Here is a 20,034-nt window from a genome sequence, read left to right on the forward strand (position 1 = left end):
CACTAAGTGTAGTTTAAATACAACTCCCTTGCTTACCTGAAGAGAGCTCAGAGAGAAGTAATGAAATTTGTACAACTTCACTACCATTATCATCTAAAAAACAGGACCCAGAATGTCTTTTGAAAACCACTTCCTGTTGCCACTGAAGTTGCAACAAGCTGGAGTGAGTCATATGAAAGCTTAAGTCAAGCTTTTACTAGACATATCTTAGAAGCCTCGCATGCTTGAATGTTGTCACAAACAATCCAGTATATGAAAATCAATTGTATCTACTTAATTGACACGTTGAATATAAGCAGTAAGAGGTCAGTACCACAGGTCTAATATCTAACATTTTTCATTTTTAGCTCTTATTTCTGAGAACCCTCTTCCTCTTGCTGCAACCATCAAAATAAAAATATTTCAATGTTCTCCTTTGTTGGAATCTCTGTTGCATAATCAGAAGGGATGTCATGGGGGGGAATCCAAAGATGCAAACCCAGGTGCCCAGAATTTCCTTTACCTGGTTGTTGCAGTTCCCAATAATGAGCGCATCTGCAAGAGCAAGCTGTCCCACTATCATCCCCTGCTCCAGCAACGGAGCTCCCGTCTCAGAAAGCCTGTTAGAGGTGATTACAATGGTGTTGTCATCATTTAAAACCATGACAGGGTCTGCCTAAAAAAAGCAACCAGAATAAATCAAGAATTCAGGAAAGCATACAGATTTGCAGTCAGAGAGAAGTCCACAGGTCTTGGCACTTACAATAAACATTTCACAAGTGAGGCAGATTTTTTAAATTACTTTGCCATACACGTATTAATATATTTGTATGCAGGCTACAGGACAATGCCTTCCCACCTGGAAAAGCAAAGTACTTAGGGACTGCAAGAAATACATGGTACAAGCACATGAAGGTACAGCAAAGAGAAAAGCATACTGCCTCCAATGGCATGGACTCTGCTTCAGCTTCTCTATACCTGAGGAGTCAAATATCATCAACAACCTTACAAATTCATGCTGAATAAACTAAATATTCTTACTTTCATAATAATTCTAGTTTGCCCATTTTAGCTTGCCTTCCCTTTGTAAAAATGAATAGCAAAGGAGGTGAGTGAATGATAATGCTGCCACCCATTCTGGCAATATTTAAATAGTCCTGTGAACATGAGTCAGTGATTAATGGGATAGGCATACTGTCCCCGCACTGCCACACCTGCTTCCCTCACAGACATGGTGATACAGGAACACTTCCATCAACAAGACAGAAAACTCTGAAACAACTACAGGAAATGGTATTCTCACCTCAATAAATGCTGCCACTTCCTGAAGAACCAGGTTCCACTCCACCTGATCTTCAGTATTGAAACGATGAGTGTAGTCTTCAATTTCATCTGACAGCTCCTGATGTAAACAGTTCAGAGACAGACACAGTCACTCCTAAAACCAGACTTCAACAGGCAGTCAGTAATCTTACATTTGGTTAGCTGTGCTGGCCTTTAAGAATAATAAATAAATAAATTCCTTGAGAACATATGCAGCACACTCCTGACTAACATGCCAGCCAAAACGCGCTCTTTCAAGCAGACAGAATGCCAATGTTACACCAAGTTCTGGCAATGCAAATTGTCTTTTACGTAGGTCCAAATGCAAAGAATATCTGGAGTTAAGTATAATTATCCCACTCACAGCTATGTCACTGGTTATTACCATAAGCTATGGATACCAAGGACTCAAATTTCAGCTTGCAAGTAACTTTAAATACATTGAGAAAGGGGATGGTGTGGCTGGTTTAGCTGTGCTAAGCTAAGCCTGCAGTTCAAAGGAGCTGTGACACAGACAGCAATGCAACCTACACAAAGCTGTCAAGCCCGGGAGCTGCTTGAAGCGAGGTTGTCAGAGGGGCTGGGAAGCATATGCTGTGGGGAGCAGCTTGCTGTTCCTTTGCTGCACTTCCAGGGCACCTCCCTGTCTGGGCTGCAGCGATTGGAATATTTTTACTTGCTGTTCAAACAATGCTACCAAATCACTTGATCTTAAAAGTATTATTATTAAATGTCTGAATCACAGAAGGTATTCCCTGTGCTGGATGTCAGATAGACTAGAAAAGCAAGGATCAGCAATCTCCTACCCCTCAGCACCTTTATCCTGATTTTAACATACCTTTACAAGGTCCTTCACAACATCCATTTTGTTGAGCAGGAGACAAACCACGATAAACCTTGCATAGTAACGCAGCTTCTTAACCACTAATTCGGGCCTAGACACAACAAGAACACCACAGCCAAATTGGAGATTAGAATAGAACAGAGGTAGGTAGCAGGGGTAAGGAACAGGAGGAGTTTAAGACCAGAGCAGGACTGAACACCTGCAGATTAAGAGTTCTGACTGAACTCATGTGGTGATAATAGCTACCTGGCTGCTTGGAGGTTTAGTTAAAACTGAGTACAGAGACATAAAAAATAATTTAAGAAAGCCACAGCCTTCTTACATGTCAGGGGCATGGGAGTCAGGTACCACGGCTGGCTCTTCAAACCTTGCTGTACTGCAGCACGAGCTGATGTTCCCCTGAAAGGCCTGATCAGAATCAAACAGATTCCTCTGCTTCAGCCCAACTGACCCATCTTCCACTCACAGCATTCTGGGTCCCAGCACTGATACTACACAGGATTCAAACTGACAAAACTTTGGGGCTAATGGCTTTCTATCCAGGATCAGGTAAAAGAATATTCTCTCAGTCATACAGCTAACCTCTTATTTATCCTGAATTTTTCAATCGTAGCAGAAGGATTAAAAGAAACTCCTGTCAACAACACAGGTTCTATCCCAGTTATGCTCCTACAGTTTACAGCTCTTTGCTGCCTCCATACACCTTCCTAGTCTCAAAAAACCAAAGGCCTCCATTCAGACATACCTGTCTTCTTTGTTGACTTGGGAGTAGTAGGACCTCTGCCTGATTGCTGAGTAGAAGGAGAAAGCCTCATTGAGATAGCTGGTTTCAGAGGTGCGCAAGCTGCAGGGGAACAAGGGGATCAGCTCACTGCCTCAGAGGGAAAGCCATGCCAAACCCTCCCTTCGTGCCCCCTCAGCCATCCTGTGCATCCATGGCAAAACTCCCTCCTCAAGTACCATCGTATGAAAGCCAGACTCATTCTGGGAAGGCAGATGTCAGAGCTTGGATCCCATTTCAGGTAACAATCAAAGCTGCCCATCTTGCACCCACACATACAGGTGATGGGTTCACTGAACAGTCTAAAGGGACATTAAGCTCCCAAACTCGTGAATCACACTTTTGCACAACATTCCGATGCAGCACACACGGAAGACACTTTGGAGGCAGGAGCGAAGTCCTTGGGCAGTACCAGTGTGACCAGCAATGTGGCACCAGCCTCACAGGGGCCTTTCCCTGCAGCACCCCATGCAGTCCCCAGGGCCCTCATTCAGAAACTGGCATTGTGACTCAGCCCAATCACTGATTCCTCCTGACTGAGCATCCAGACATTTGGCATGCAGCTGCCACTAACCCTGCATTGCCCACTGCATCCTCTTCTGTGCTTACTTACTAATAATGGTAATAGAGCTGCCCAATCTTGGAAGCAATTTCCCCAATTTGCCACCTCTTCAACCCATACCGATTGTCCAATACTTGTCTATGTCGCAAGAGAGAAAAGAAAGATTAAAAGGATTCCCAAATTTCCCAGAACATCCCACCAGACAAGACAAAGAGCCATTGCAGGGCCAAATTCAGCTTTCATTACTGGTGCAGCATTGCCAGCAGCAGCCCCTCACAGAGCCAACAGCACACACACCCCACAACAAGGGCCATTTATCTTGCATAAACTTGCAAGAACCAGACATAAGTGTGTTGCACAAAATACACACAACAAAAGGTCACAGCTTCCCAGGAGAACACTCAGACTATGCAGCCAGAGGAAGGTGTGAAGGATCAGAGCCCACGCAGCAGCAAGAGACTTCACACCATTCCAGATTCTGCTCTGCAGAATCCATCACCTCCTTGGTAAGAAATTAAAGCACCTCACACTCAGGTAAAGCAAAAAGGTTTGTTAAAAAAGTCACACTGAAAACTCCGCAACATTTTAATTCAATAGACTGTGAGCACTGCAGGAAGCTGCTGTTCCCTCCCTTCATGCTTGAACAACACAGTGAAATCTCAATCTTAGCTGGGGCCCTGGGCATACCAGAGATTAAAGCTGCACTTAAACCCACACAACACATCTGCCTACAACATTCCCTTACCGGTGCTGCTGTTGGAACTTCCAGAGCTTGGTGTAAACATCAAATGTTCGCCCAAAATAGGATTGCCACTGCTTCTGCCCATACTGAGGTAAATCCCTGCAAGAGACAGTGACAAAAGCAGAATTAGGAAGCAGAATCCAGTCAGCCCAACATGACAGGAGCATGTCTGCATCAAAGTCAGAACAGCTTTGTTCAGGATTCACCTGGCATACTTTAGAATTCTTCCTGCACCCAGAACTACAAGAACCATGATTCCCAGAGTTTCTCAAAACCTGTTGTTATTGGATCTCTCCAAATAGGAAATGACCATGTTCCTACATGCAACAGGTGTTTGAAAACATCTTACAATCTTGCTAAAAGAGAAGTAATTTTATGGTTATATCCACAGAAAGACAAACTGGACTCTTGAAATATCATAATAAAGAAAAACCCTACCCAAGAGCAAGCAGAATAACCCAGTGGAAATCAGTTAGTTTGGACTGATAATATTTATTGTTACTCATTAAGGAAATAATATTTTTCAAACAGATAAGGCTGCTGTTTCAGAAACAGAGCCAGTGACATCACAAACAAAACTGCTGCCCCAGTGTCACCAGGTCAGGGCAGCATATGGATGCTCACAGCTAACATTCACTGGATTTTGTTACACCATTACCACATTTGTCACCCTCTATCTCACAGTTAGTGACATGACACAACCTGAGAACTTCTGGATTTTTCCTGTCAGTTTCCAGTGCTACAAGGTGAGTCAGTCAACCCAGTTCAGTTCTGCTCTCCTATCTCCCCTTGATTTCCATGCTGTGGTATATTTCCACCCCACAACTATGATGTATTCCTAAGGATTTGGGCATTAAAGGTTTGTGCTCTCAACCCTCACTCCTCCCATCTCCAGGGAGTGACCTGAATCTTGAAACAAATGCAACAGAGGAGACAAAACCCCTGAGTCCCACTGAGCACACGTTCCCTACACATCTACACCAAGGCTCATTCAAAGAAGGTGCACAACTATACAAGTGGAAGTAGAACAGCTTTTCCAAGACAGCATCCTCTTTCATTTGACTCAAGATTGATTTCCGCAGGGAATGCTCTCTCAAATCACTGTGCTGGTTCATGTACCACCCTCAGCACACAGAAGAGCAGCACATTCCACTTCCAAGCCTGGAGGGTAGAGACCAAGGGAAGCACCCCCTTTAGGAAACCTTGCCATGTCCTCTGAAAAGAGTCAGAGAAGCAGAGCAGTACACACCATTTCAGAGCAGCATTCTGGCCTCTTTCTGCTCACTGTAATTGCTTTAATAGCACCCGAGGTAGGAAAGGAAATTAATATTCCTCTGCTTGTCAGCCAACTGTACTTCCCACACAGCTTGAAGGGACCTAGCTCAGCTACTACAAGTAAAATGAATCCCTTACCAGCTACAGCTCTTACCAGCCAGGAAAAGCATTCCAGTACTTGGTGCAGATATTCCATGAAGATGCCAAGGAATCTGGGCAGAATTTTACTAAATTAAAAAACAAAAAAATCCCTTCAAACTTGCAATTGGCTGCTCAAAATCTTGCAACATATGTTGGTGTAGCAAGGGGTAAACAGGAATATAAATATGTGCTTCAGGGTACCAACATCTTCATTCAAATACAGCTTGATACAAACATATGCAAGTTTAAAGCATTTTCTGCAAGGAACGATTCACCACCTTCTCTTGTTGTAATAGATGTAAACATTTTAGCTAAACAAAAGAAGCTAAGGCACTGTCCAAACACACACCCAAGATACAGCGCAGACTTCAATATAGCAAGAGGTAGCTTTAACTTAATTAGCATATCCACAAGATTCAATGTTTAATTGTATTAAAAAAGAAGTGAATACAAATACAAAACAATACTAAAATGGATAATTAAAAAAAAATGATACAAATCAACGTTCCCTGGCACTAACTCATAGAATGACTGGATTAACAAGCTGACTTGAAGAGCCTTACCCATAGTAAAATGGCTTTCTAGGCCAAGTTGCTCAGGACATTTGAACCAAGGTCTAACATATAGGAAAAAGAAAACACCCTTCTCTCAAACACCGAGAAGCAGGTATGTGCACAAACTAAGAAATAAGCAGGTAACTATGGGCTCATCATGCTCACGCATGTATTCCTCATCAGTGAGCTAATTAATACGCTCTCTAAACCTCACCTGTCACCTACCCATTCCACACCTTCCTCTGCACAAGCCTAAACACTCTAACATAACCTAAACATAAAGCCCAGCTCAACTCACTGCACTGCGTTAGATTTGGGTATCTGAAAATCAGCGGTGTTTTAAGAAGCCTCTGTTAGTACAGTGCCCGTGCGTTTGGCCACTGCTGTCCGCAGCCGCTGCTGGGTGTCCGCACGGATATTCCTCAAGCAGCGTGCTCGCCTAATTGCAGCTGGCATAGCTGCACAATACCATGGATTCCTCGGCTCCCCAGGGAACGGGAAAGATCTCCATGGAAACAGACAGTAGCACTTGTTCTTTTGATAGTATTCTGACATGGCTGTAATAAAACTTCATTTATGACAATACATTACTGAGGTTTCACTACAGCTTTTCACAGACAAGAGCTGCCCTTGCTGCCATCCCTTTACTGCTTTGTGCTGAACATCATGCATGTTGCTCCCATGTACCAAGAAATTTTGCCATGAGAAAACGGATGCATAAGCAAAAGAGGACATTAAGTGCAGTTTTTTTAATAGGACATGGGGATATGCACTATTTGGTGAGAAACAGCCCAAAAAAGTCCCAAAGCCTCGGCTGACTGCAGAGTGGGCTTTTAACACAGCTCCTCCCACCAAAGGAGACAGGGAATACATGATCCAAATTGAGGACTAAAGACCTATGTCATAGCAAGACATTTTGCTACTTCCAGATCTACAGAAGGACACCAGAGCAGTGAGGAGAGACAAAGGCAGCAAGTTTTCCTGTGGGGTGTGCCCAGCCCAGAACCGGTGGCAGGGGGGCACCTGCTCTGACTGGACACCACTACAGGAGGGATAAAGGGGCAACCAAATGAATCCAAATGCAGGGGAGGGACTGGAGATTTCATTTAGGACAGTACAATAGCCACAATACAAGTGGAAACCATTTCCAATTTCTTGGCTTTTAAAACATTCCAAACAGGACATGAAGACACAAATTCCGATGTTCTAGAACGATGAGTTTCTCCCCCTGGGTGCAGAAGACTGGTTCTTTTGCTGCAGTAGAGTGGCTGGTGGATAAATTTCACAGACAGTCCAGAACTTTATCCAACTCTTGCTGTACTCTTTGACTCCACAAAGACCAGCACTACTTACGTGCTCATAATCAATTCTCTGTCAGGAATTCATTTCTGCCATGCTGCCAGATAATACTGGCTGAAACCCAGTTAAAGGTGCTGAGGTGTGCTTGGCCAGTGCCACACGGAAGTTGTCACACAGGGACATTGAAGATGTTGAGAGAGTCCTAGAGACTCAGCAGTACACTTCAAAGAGGAAGGCTACAATAACTGTAAGTTTAATATTCAAAGCTTTAAACACATTCACAGTTTTGACAGGTGATAAAAAGAGACAATTTCCTTTTATGTTCACAGGCTTGTAGTAGTTACAGGCTCCTGTTCCCACAACCTGAGCAGCAGTGGGATAACAGTGCTGTGCTGCGCAGCCAGAAGGTCCCCCCTGAGCCTCCTCTTGTCCAGGCTGAGGCCCCCCCCAGCTCCCTCTGCTGCTCCTGGTGTTGGAGACCTTTCCCCAGCTTTGTTCTCATCTCTGGATACACTCCAGCCCCTCAGTGCCTCTCTTGCCATGAGGGGCCCAGAACAGGACGAGGCGCCTCACCAGTGCCCAGTACAAAGGGACAAACACTTCTCTAAAATACAGTTTTGGAAAGTCTTAATTCCTTGAAGTTTCAGGCTTCTTTGTGATACTGAACCCACTTAAGCACTTTTTAACATTTAAAAGAAAATAGTACCAGTGACAGTACACCATGACAAACTGCTTCCTTTCACCCTCCCTCTTCTCAGCCTTTTTCAAAAAAAAAAAGCAAGTGGGAACGGGGAAAGGGGAGAAAAGAGCCATTGGAACATACTTCATTAACAGTTTATTCTAACTTATGGCCCAGGGCACAGACACTAGAAAGACAACCCCCTCTGTGTTATCCTAGCAGGCATGGCCACAGGAGATGCTATCACTAGGAGCACGAGCACAAAGTACACTTTCGAGCAGCAACCTTGGCAGACCATCATATGTTTTCCTCAAATGCTGTATTTGGCATCTGTATTGGGAAGAGAGGAAGGAAATGCTACTGAAACAAAGACGTGGCAGGCTGAGCCCTCGCAATTTTTGGCAGCAGCAACAGCTAAGCAGCTGCCAACACAGCTATAGGCTCAGCTCCCTGTAGCTGAAGTGCCCAGAGGAGGTTTTGGGAAGGAAATCATTGCTCTCCTCTCCCTCCCCCATCACTTCTTTTCCACGAAACATGATAGGGGCAAGAGAATGGCATAAAACACAACACTGAAAGCCACCATCATCTTCAAAACAGAAGGTGTCAGGCATGCATCAAATACATTTATTATGCTGGAGGGAAAAGCAAGCAACTGGACTAAGAATTGGGATGCTTGCCAAGACATTTCCAGGTGAACTCCCCAGAGAACAAGCACTAACAGAGGAGATACCTGAGAATTATAACGTTGCTTTATCTTGTCATTATGCCCATGGAAATCACAGGTCTTAGAGGTGAAATGGTGGTCAGGTGTAAGAAGTAACTGTGCCAGGTTACAGTAAGGACAGAGGCAGGTTCTGGAATGTTCTGGAATGTTCCTATTTTCACACAGCAGAACTGGCTGCTTAAGCCCATCTCTCTATTTTTATTTGTCATACTTCATCCAAAGGTATTTTCCATTTTATTTTCATTTAGCTGGACAAGAAGGTTTCTTTCTGGAAAAGTACCATGGATATACTGAGAAACTCCATCCCTCATCTCAAAATTTGACACAAGCGCTACCTTCCTCCATGGCAAAAGGAGGGACAGAATGGCTGGAGGTTCTCTGCCACCTCTCTGATCTGAACTGGAGCAGCATGCAGCCACACATCAACTGTGTTCATTCGTACTCTTCAGTGACTCAGGCCAAAATTTCAAACAAAATCTGTCCAAAAGCCAGTGTAGTGTCATATACAGCCCTGGAAATCCTGGTCTCAAGATCTCAGTCCTTTTGTTTTAGACTGTCTTTCATGGGGGGTCAAATGCCATCTCCAAGAACTCCTTGTCTCTACTGCCCATTTGCCATTCAGATTTTGGAGCACAAACTGTTTGTTTTGGATTTGGTAATCAACTTCTAAAGCACATGAAAGGATTATCAATAGCGGGGGGCGGAGGAATTAAAAGCATCTTTGCTAACCATCTGTGTTTGACTAACAGCAAGCTATAAGGGCCCAAACATACAGCATTACTCAGAGACCAGTAAGAGGCTGAACTGCCAACCAAATATGAGCTCAAACCCCTGTTACTTAAGAGACTCTACAGCAAAGCTTAGAAATAAAGCAGCTTTGGATACATGCTGTTTAACTCAGCATATATTGACATAAACAGGATATCCATATCACTGTCCAAACGTGGATGCTCCTGCAGACAAACCAGACAGACCTTCTAGCTGTTGTTGCAGCTCCTTTGTAGATAAATGTAATTTTACTTTTTTCCACAGTTCACATTAAGCATTTGTTTCCCAGACACATACAGGGTATGGTTTGGATGTTTCTGTTTATGGCTTCCTAAATTTCTTCCCCAAAAATATTCCCTCTCCTCCTTCCCTCCCATCTAGACCAATCCTTCTCATTCCTTTCTTTTTCCACAGAGACTGTGGTGTTTTGGATTTGCATGCTGTTGACTGTACACAGTTACACCTAATCCTTAACTGTGCCCTTCAAACACACCATTTCAGCAATAATCACATCAATTTAATGGAATTTCCAACTTCTAGTTTACTATTAACTGGAACCTCTGCTCCTACAGACATTCTTACATACATGGTCCAGAAGTACCCATACAGAGGTGCATTGTTCTCTCCTAAACAAACTTACTGGGTTTGGGTTTGAAGTGTTCACTGTACCACTGACTTCAGCATTGCATACTGCAGTGCGTATTCCAAGGCTTTTCTGAAGGAATACTGTCAAAAATCCACTAACCTTAAGCCATTGAAGAGCTGCTTAGATTTATCCAATAAGTAGCAAAAGTCTGTCACCGTTTTTCTCTCTGCTTGAGGAATATCATCTTCAGCTCCCCCTGATGACATGATTTCTTTTAGGGCAAGATCAGTCCTATGAAGAAGAAAATAGCCATATTACTCAAAAATCAAGGGCTGCTATGAGGTCATCCAGACTGAGATGCATGTTCAGTTCCATGGGGATGTAACACAGAGCATGCAGTTCTCCACAGGTTACTCTTCTCAAGACTCATTAAAAAAAAACAGCTGCGAATCAAGGCATGGGACTAATTGTTGCACAATGCACTAGTTAACAGAGCAAAATTAAAAGTAACAGTGGTACAATAGTCACAGAATAAAATAACTCTGAGGACTGTCTTCACAAACACAAAACTGCCAATGAAAGGACTGTAGCACAAACAGCACTTGGGTTTCACACTTGGACAAAGAAATCCTCTCCAAATTTGCCTTCTGCAGAGGTGCATATCCTGCAGCTGTATTTAGAGAGACCAGCCTCAGTTCTCCTTACATTTCATTTTCTTCTGCAAGTGCTGAAAGCTGTTGCTCAATAGTTCCTATTGCTGAAACAAGGCAAATTTAGCCAGAATGCTAAAAAGTACCCTACCATCCCTCCTCTCTGCATTCTCATGACTTTAATTCCATGGCTTGCATTGCCCACAATCATACCTGCAGATCCATGTTTATTCTTTGTATGAGTAAAATGTTATATTGTACAATAATCACAATAAGATATAACGTAGATAATTGTAGTATTGAGTAAGTAAGGCAATACGAAAGCTTACAGAGGCAGAGTAGCTTTTAAAAATATTACTCCAAAGATACACATATATCAAATTATCCTTTTGAACATACAAAGACGAGCTACAGATTTTGCAGCAGCAGCAACAGCCAAACATCTCCTCTGGAAATGGCTGCTAGGTGTTCAGCTCTGCCACGCTCAGGATTTTTGTGCAAGATAAACATACTTCTAACTGGGCAAATGCAGAGCTTTTACTTCCAGCAGCTTCTCTACCAGTTTTGGTTTAAGTGTTTGTTAAGCAACAAGTTTCCATTTGTGCAGCAGCTCTGTTTGGATGCTATTTGCACAAATAATTACCTACACGTCCCAGTCCAAGGCAGGAAATGGCAAAGCTAACTCTTTCCAGCCATCAGGAAGCACCCAGAAGTATCTTTTAGCAACTGTCCCAAAAAATCCCTCACAATAACTAAAGAGGCTTCAGAAATGCTTCCCTGAACAAATACTTCATGCCTAACAAATGCAGGAGAAATTGGCAGTTTCCACCCAGCTTTTGGGGTAAGTTAGAGGGCCATCCTGCCAACCAAGCAGTCTCATGATTTCCCAGTTTAGAGAAGATGCAGCCCACATAGACTTGCTTTTACACACCCACAGCACACCGGAGCACCAGTGCAAGGCTGTGGGGGCATTGCACAAACCACTTGTTGAAGAGCTCCAGAAAAAGGTAAAAAGTGTCTCTGTATTGTCAGGGAACTGCAATATGGGTGCCAGAATCCAAATGCCAGATGTCACAAGCTTTGGCATGAGGATGTGAACATTGTGAAGCACCAGGCTGTGTCTGAAGCCTCCGAACATTCACATTTACACAGCACAGAACAAACAACACCAAGTATTTAAAGCACCAACATATGAGATTGAAGTGAACAGTGAGACCTAAAAGACAGATGTCAGAAGTAGCCAGGAGGGGTGATTCAGGAATTTCAGGAAGAGGGACGATACCCCAGGTCCTGTGTGCTCCGCAGCAAGGGTGACCTAAATCCTGCAGCGAGGCCGTGGGTTCTGTGCTCCACCGTGGTAGTCCAGGCACTCCAGAGCAGCTTCAGACACATTTGCAAAAAACTGAGGAGCTTGCTTAAATTGCAAAGTATGTTTCATACAGTCTAGATATCAGTCTTTTAATTTCATGGCAGTGAATTTTATTTTACACTATCCTTAAGTTATACTACCCAACAACTCCAACCGCTGCCAACATAACCTGTGTTAGCCCTGGCACAGGAAAGTAAAACCAACTAGGCTTTGCATCATTTTTTTAAAACCAAGTAGTTCTCATGTGGAAGAAGTTCACCAGACCCACTGTGAAGAGACCATTTATGCAATCAATAAAAGATACACTAGAAAATCCATACCCTGCCAGTGTGAAAGGTATCGGAAGGCAGGAAAAACATGTGAAGCTGGCTTTTCCAGGTGACAGAGAAGGAAAATAAAATTAGTTATCTCATGCACTGGTTTTGGCTTATCATGCTCTGGAGGGGATGGTATTTGGTGCTGCACAAAGGAAGAGCTACTACCAGGAGCAGCTCGGGAGAGGAGGAGGTGCTCCTGCACTAAGGACTGTGTTGTAATGCAGCAGCAGTACAGACAGGAGGGAGAATTATTATTAGAACAGCAAGTGGGCACAGTAAAGGGAGGAATACAGATCCTGACATCGCCCTTTCCTAAGGGACTGCTCAGCTCCAAATTAACAATATAAATGAAATGCAGCCAGGAGCACATCCACAACAGGGACCTCTCTTTCCCTTTGATACTAGAAGTTATCACATGGATCTGTGCTCATCTGCAGACAGACAGTTCCCCCAGTTTTGACAGCCCAGCTATGCCACGAATATCACCTACTTAATTTTCTGTTCTGTGTTTCATGCTTTTTGCTTTCTTTCATGCAAAAGAAACTGTTGGGCTGATTTGCACGACAATTTTTCTTAAGTAACACGTTAAAAAAATGCTCTCCAGAGTCTGCAAAAGGAGACACTGAAACATTGGTTTGAAAGACTGTTAGAATAAGTCAGAAAATGGTGGCTTCCAGCAGAACTTATTATTCTCTCAAAGATTTTGCCAACTCCTCAGGCCGTACAAGGCAGAAAACCCGTGCTAGCCAAGCCCCACACTTGGTGTGCCAGTTTCTTCCCTACACGTTCTCCTAACACAGAATTCCAGGTTAGCGTAGTGTAATACATTAATGGATTTTACAAATTCATCCCATTGCAGCACCCAGGGTAGCAGAGCTTTACAGACATCCCAGAGGATGGCAGTTAAAGATGGAGCTGAAGGGCAGCGGGAGGAGGGATATGGGACAGGGATGGAGGTTTCATGGTGCTGGCCAGTATTTTAAAAGTCAGATGTCACTTACATCACACACGTCTCCACTTCCCTGTGGTTTGCTGTCTTTTGGCTAAGGTTTACCAGGCTTAGCTGGAAGGGAAAAAGAGTGCTGAGGTTAATGGTATGCACTCCCCACTGACCCTACCCTGGAACTCAGGCCTGCAAAGCAAGGCAGGTTTTGTGAGTGGTGAGGGAACGCTCTGGGTCAGGGAAATCAAGCTGACAATGCAAGTCCAGCATGGGTATGTTCAATAAGTGCATTACATCCTCTTAGATTTGCTACGTAGCCAGGATCACTGTAAGCTGCCATTCAGCTGCCTGCTGGAAGGGGGGGTCATAACTTCACGCCTGATGTGTACAAGCAAATAAAACCTCACACACCAAAGAGGCAGCAATGGTGTAACCAGAGGGCACAGTGGACAGGAGGATGACAGGGGTCTATAAGCTCATGTATCAGTGAGGACAGGTAGAATCAGGAGCAGTTTCCTAAAGCTGCACAGCAGAGCAGGCTGGACATCGACAACTGGTCAGTTGGCACCTTGACCTCCTGACAGAGCACTTGTACAACCCATCTCCCTTTTTTTAAGCCACCACTTCCTCTCAGTTATGGAATCTTGACCGGTTTTCAAATGCTCCAACTCCTTGCTTAGAGGCGCAAGTGGTAACCAAAAACCAAAAGCAAACACACTTTGTTCTTCCATCTTGTTGATACAGGATTTTCCCCAAACTAAAATGTTCCTAGAACAGCTCTCTACAGAAACCAGTGGTGGAAAACACATTCCAGTCTATCAGGATTTTAAAGCTGTCAAACCTTGAGTCAGAGACCAGCTCTCTTTCCGCTTTCCATCCTGACACATCTCCCACAGCATCACTGCCAAAAGGGGATGTGACACAAAGCCAGATGCCCAGCTGGTATCTGTTTCCTATCTGCAAATTAACAACACAGATAAAACTAAGCTCCTGATCATTGATACACAAAGCCTGGAACCATCATGTCTCAAATCGCTACCAAAAACCAGCCGATCTTACCTCCACCAAGCAGGATGCCTACCTTGGCTCTCTATTTGCCTCTCCTTTTCCTCTGCAGACTGGCACACTCATGTCTCATGTTTTCTTTCAACGCTATACTGCACGTTTTGGGAAAACCATCTGTGTGTTTCCATGTGATCTGCTCAGAGTGCTAGTCCTGACAGAGCCTCAGACAACACAAAATGCAGTAGAACCCAAATTCGTTCCTCTCGCCAGAATACCTAACTCTCCACCAAGAGCCACTGCCCTGAAGTTCCCAAGGCACCACTTGGTTCTGCCCAAGAAACACTGAAATAAATAAATAGCAATTCCCCCAGACAGGCACTGAAAACCTCACAGCCTGCTGGAGTCAGGAATTCAGAGGGAATGGCAATGAGCAGTTATACATCAAACCATTTCTTCATAAAATGTAGGCGGGAGGGAAAGGATTTCCTTATTATTCCAAAGTTTTTAGTAAAATTTGGAACCAATCACAGACATTCCTCACCCCAACCACTGTTCACCTCAGGGCACATCTGCACTGCAGTGGCTGCAGCTCTTCCAGATATATCCAGCTCCTTTTCCAGCAGCTCGATGGATGCTGCAGGAGGCATCTGGGAGTAGGCTGAGCCCACACCTGAGCTCCTGGCAAGGCTCAGTCCTGGGGGACAGCAATGCCCATGGCGAGCTCAGAGAGCAAGCGGAGCGTTTGTGTCCCAGCTCTCCTCAGTGCCCTATGGACGTGCACATGGACTGCCACAAGGAAAAGGACACAGCCTGGGCTTTGGGGACACTTGTCTGAACACCACAGTGATAAGCAACTTTAACTTAAGAAACAGAAACGAGCTGTTTTATTTAACTGATAGCACTGGTCAAATCATGTTCTCTCTGCCTGGATGTCTGCTTACTTCAAAGGACACTAAGGAGAAATGAATTACGAGGGTGAAAGCCTGATTTCATATACAAATTACAGTGTGGCTGACAAAATCACCCGCAAATGTAACTAGTTCTAGCAACTACCTCCTATTGGGAATTCTCCAAGAAACTGGTTTTCCTACTAAAGTACACCATTTGTACAGCTAACTTGCAAAAATACTGCTACCTCTAAAGATTAAGCAAGAGGGAAGTCACTTTTTAAAATAATAAAAACATACAAACCCAGTGACCCTATGCACGAACACACCCACACTCCTCTGCACAAGCAGTCAGGGCCAGCAGTTGCTCCTACAGGGACAGGGAGCCTGGATTGATCCTTCCCTTCACATCCCAATAAACCCAGGTCTCCGCAGCACAGGGAAAGCTTCCTAGGGCTCCACACATTCGGAGGGGCTGGCCAGATGCTTCCTACAATGTAACAACTTCCTTCTGTCTGTCCTTCCCTTTAATAGATGCACTGAACATCACTCTACTTCAGCTTCCTCTGAATTTTGTGAAAATCACACAGTAGATAATCTTCAGGACCTCTCTCCCTAGAGCAACAACAGTTACATCAGACAAGGGATTTAAAAGCTGCTAGGAGAAGAAGAAAAAAGAGGAAGCCTGAACGTGCAATTGCATTCCTAAAAAAGGGAAAGGAGAGGGCAGGGGATAAATAAGAAAACAAGACAAACCCACACACGCACATTCCCCAGCTGCACACTGCTGTGGCCAGTGGAAGTGGCAGAGAGCAGGCACTCACAGTTACACAAGAACTGTTATACAAGTTGCACAGATTTTAGTACTGCAAACTGAAAGTTTACTACTCTCACATGAATGCATAATCCGTTCCTCAGCACATCAGAAGATGAGAAGATCTGCAAACAGCCTTGCAATAAGACCTCAGAGTTATGGGGAGCTGCCACCTCTGCATTACCTGTGACATCTCAGCAGAACAGTCTCATGATTTCCTGTGGCAACACCACAAATTCAACTCCATTCTGAGTCAAATGAGTTGAAAAATACAACATGCAGTGTCAATCCCATTATTTTAACTTCAAGTAAGTGCTTCGTCTGTAGAATCAGGCTTTTCATATGTTTCAGACGTCTTTAAAAATCCTTTTATCGCTTAAAAGCACACCTGTCTGTATCCAGAACTGCAGCTTTGGCATCTTTTCTCTCAGAAAAATGCGGAGGTGCTCATTAACATCATGCCATGGAAACCGTGTAGTCCCTTCCTGCCTCCTACTCTGAGATCATGGAAGCCACACCTCACCAGCAGACTCCTCTGAATTCCCTCTGGGCGGACTCACTTTGAACACAAGAGACATGATCTCACCATGGGATGCACGTGGCCTTCAATCGCCTACAGCACACAAAACTTTCGCTTCTCTTCTTTATGTTTCTGCCACTGACAATTTGTTCCACCTTTGTCTGTTCTGCGCCCTCCATGATCCCTCTTTCACTGCAGTTCTTGACCTTTTGTGTATAGAATGAACAAAGGGCACAGGCTAAAAATGTCATCACAGTTGGGCCTCTGCTCTTCTACTGACTTCACTAGTTTGCTATTAGAAATAGGCTCAAGCTCAAAGTCAGACCAAAGAAGAATTTCTGGGTCATCAGAGTCCAGGAATCTCCAGAAGATGGTGCAGAAGCAATGTGGAAGAGGACACAAGTGTTTCTTTTCATCCAAATTCAAATCATGAATCTGTTGTGGTGCTTGCATACCACCTACATGGTACTTAGCAGTCATTTGCTTTGTATGAAAGAGCAAGAGAAAAAAGAACATCAGGCTGGCCCACTCTTGGCAGGGGTGGGAGGGTAGAAGGGAGACAGAAAAACACCATCAGCTGTGGCAGTGAGTTGTGTGTATTTACATTTCACAGGCTGAACTATTTAGTGGTTTATTTACACACAATGTTCTTGGAGCAGCTAAAATGCCAGTTGTGTTTTATCTCGATATTGTGGCAATGTGCATAAGCCACAGAATCATAGGAAGAGTCTGCAAATGAGAGATGAACCTCCTGCATCTGGAAAAGCACGTAAGCCACTGTGAGAAAGGAGAGAGATTTCAGGAGCACAGGCACAACAAGGGCTGAAATGCATCAGTTATGACAAGACACCAAAATACAACCCAGGGACTCGAAAGCAAAGACCCAGTCACAATGCAACAGCTTGTGCTGCAGGGATTGCACATCCCAGGGTAACCCTCACAGCCAAGCCAAGCTACGGCACCGGCACGGCGGCCTCGGGTCCCTCCGGCTGCCCCTCCATGTTAGAGTGAGGAGGGAATTGCAGTCAGCTCCATTTTATGCACATTTGATGGCAAGACGCCAACACAACTGTTGACTGAGCCAAATCTGGGCCCCCTTGAACTAAGCCATCACCTAAAGCAGGGTGGAAAAGCACATGCCTCTCGCCTTCCCAGCAGCCAAGTTCCTGAAAAGCATCCCAGTTACAAGAACGATTTTTCTTTCTTTCCTCTGACAACAACTGACGTTTAACTCTTTTATGTACACTCATTAATTTGAAATGGAACAGCTACCATCAAGCTGCATTGTAGAGCAATGGGATGGAGAGGCTTCTTTCCAGCGAGCCAAATGATTTACTGGCTGGCCCAAATGGCAGCTGAGGCCAGTGCCCGATCTGGAGGGCAGCTGTCGTCACACTCTGCAGCCTGTTCCCATCCTCGGCCAAGGTGCCAATGGCTGCCTTCCAACTGGAACTGTACTCTGACAAAAGGGAATGCAGGACAAGCTTGGGAAAGCTTTCTGATCCCTTCGGTTCACTTCTTCCCTCCAAACCGGTGTTTGCTGGGAGCTGCCAGCAAGCTTGGGAATTGCATGGATCATCACTCTGGGAATTCACCTTCCTGAGCAGGTACTGCTCCTGAACCGTGCCTCTGCCTCACAGCAGAGAAATTCCTCTGCTGACTTCTGCTTTAATTATATTTTTAAAACTCAGCTATTAGGCTGTGTTCCATTATATTAACAGCAATAATTAAAAATACCTCAAACAACAAGTCCTCTAAACCTGCAGTTCCATCCAGGCTTTCTGGCATCGCACACTTCCTTTCCTGACTGACATCCTCAGGGAACCAGATTGATGGTTACTCCATTCCATCCCTGCTGCAGGGCTGTGCTGCGTTCTCTCAGCACATGTAAGCTGCAAGGTAATATTTGTATTGGCAACTTCCTTACATACTTTACAGAACCAGACCTCCATTTGACCCTCAGTGCAGCTCCCACACACAACTTGGTCCACTCCTTTGAACTGTATCCTCCTGCTGCAACACATACTCCATACCACACCTCTGTTTCCAGCCTGTTCAAAAACTACACATCTTGAACAGAGCTTTTGTGCTTCAACAGTGCAACTTAGCCACAAAAGCCAAGCCTGCAGAATGCTCTTATGCAAGATACCAAACAAAATTATTATAAAATCTGCATGTACAAGTCCTGGTTGTCCTTCTACAAAGACTGCTCCAATGAAAGCAATCATTTAAAAAAAAAAAATGAGAGCTGTGTAAAGTTATTTGTAAAAAGACATCAACATCCAGGTTTTTATGGCCAGAATCCAATAGCTGTACTGTGCTTTAGGGGGCTAGTGGGGGCATTGGGGGTTTTTGTTTAATATCAGTTCCATTTCAGCTCTTTAGGCAGTAACACCACCTCAGAACAGACTTTCACACCGGAGATCCTCCTTCCTTACCCGAAGCACACCAAGCAGAACGAGAGACAAACCAACAAAGTAACACATCCAGATGATCCAATGAATTCCCATTATCCATCTGTGCCGCAGCAGATCATCAACTCCACTTAACGCCAACAGAGCTAAACCAGAATAAAAGTGATGCAAGAAGAGGGGAGATGTGAGTGGCACACGGAAGCGAGGCAGCTGCAGTGCGAGCAGGGGACTGTGCAGAGCATCATGTGACAGGAGCAGCAGCCGCGGGAGAGCTGCAGCCCCCGGCCCCCACCTCCCCAAATCTGTGCCCTCTGTGCAAGGCCACGGACACCACCATCTGATTTCAGTGCAGAACTGACTAGGGTTAGAAGCTTCTCGATGTTTTGACATCGTTACACTCCATTTTTATTACTTGCCTCCACAAAATAAAACAGGGACACAGAAATGATTAACAATGAGCTTCATGTTCCTCCCACTGGAATGCACTTTCAGCATCTTTATCACTTGTAGATCGAGTTTCTCAAAAGAGCACAATGAGCACAGAACACAGTATCATTCTTACACATAGAGCAAAGCCCAGCTAGACATCGTTGTGATAAAATCTTCCCATGTTTGTAAGGGAAATGGATTGCCAATTGAATTTTGATACTGTATTGTAGCTACATTTCAAGACATAACAATGATCACATTCTCCTTTGTAGCACAACGAAACACTTCCTCTCTCCATATAGTTTCTGTGAATGGTTTTTCTATTTCCTGCAGTAAAGGACCTGGCCATCACATTCGTGACCGTCTGTATTGCCTTGGCAGCCCAGAATGACTGGAGAATAACGCTCTCTGCTCCTAGTGAAGTGACTC

At 44.4% G+C, this 20,034-nt stretch overlaps 1 protein-coding gene across 2 annotated transcripts in view; it reads right to left on the bottom strand.

Moving 5' to 3' along the window:
- Positions 1-20,034, bottom strand: part of SCAI (suppressor of cancer cell invasion) — a 36,241-nt gene that overhangs the window by 14,656 nt on the left and 1,551 nt on the right. For both annotated transcript variants that reach the window (XM_082295103.1, XM_082295102.1), the window contains exons 2-8: positions 10,417-10,548; positions 4,235-4,330; positions 3,541-3,627; positions 2,892-2,990; positions 2,141-2,237; positions 1,283-1,381; positions 503-655 (exon numbers count right to left, since the gene is read on the bottom strand). In XM_082295103.1, the coding sequence (XP_082151229.1) occupies positions 503-655; positions 1,283-1,381; positions 2,141-2,237; positions 2,892-2,990; positions 3,541-3,627; positions 4,235-4,330; positions 10,417-10,523 (738 nt within the window). In that variant the 5' untranslated portion in view covers positions 10,524-10,548. The remainder of the gene's footprint in view (positions 1-502; positions 656-1,282; positions 1,382-2,140; positions 2,238-2,891; positions 2,991-3,540; positions 3,628-4,234; positions 4,331-10,416; positions 10,549-20,034) is intronic.

Source organism: Coloeus monedula, assembly GCF_965178545.1.
Source record: "Coloeus monedula genome assembly, chromosome: 21".
Lineage (NCBI taxonomy): Eukaryota > Metazoa > Chordata > Aves > Passeriformes > Corvidae > Coloeus > Coloeus monedula.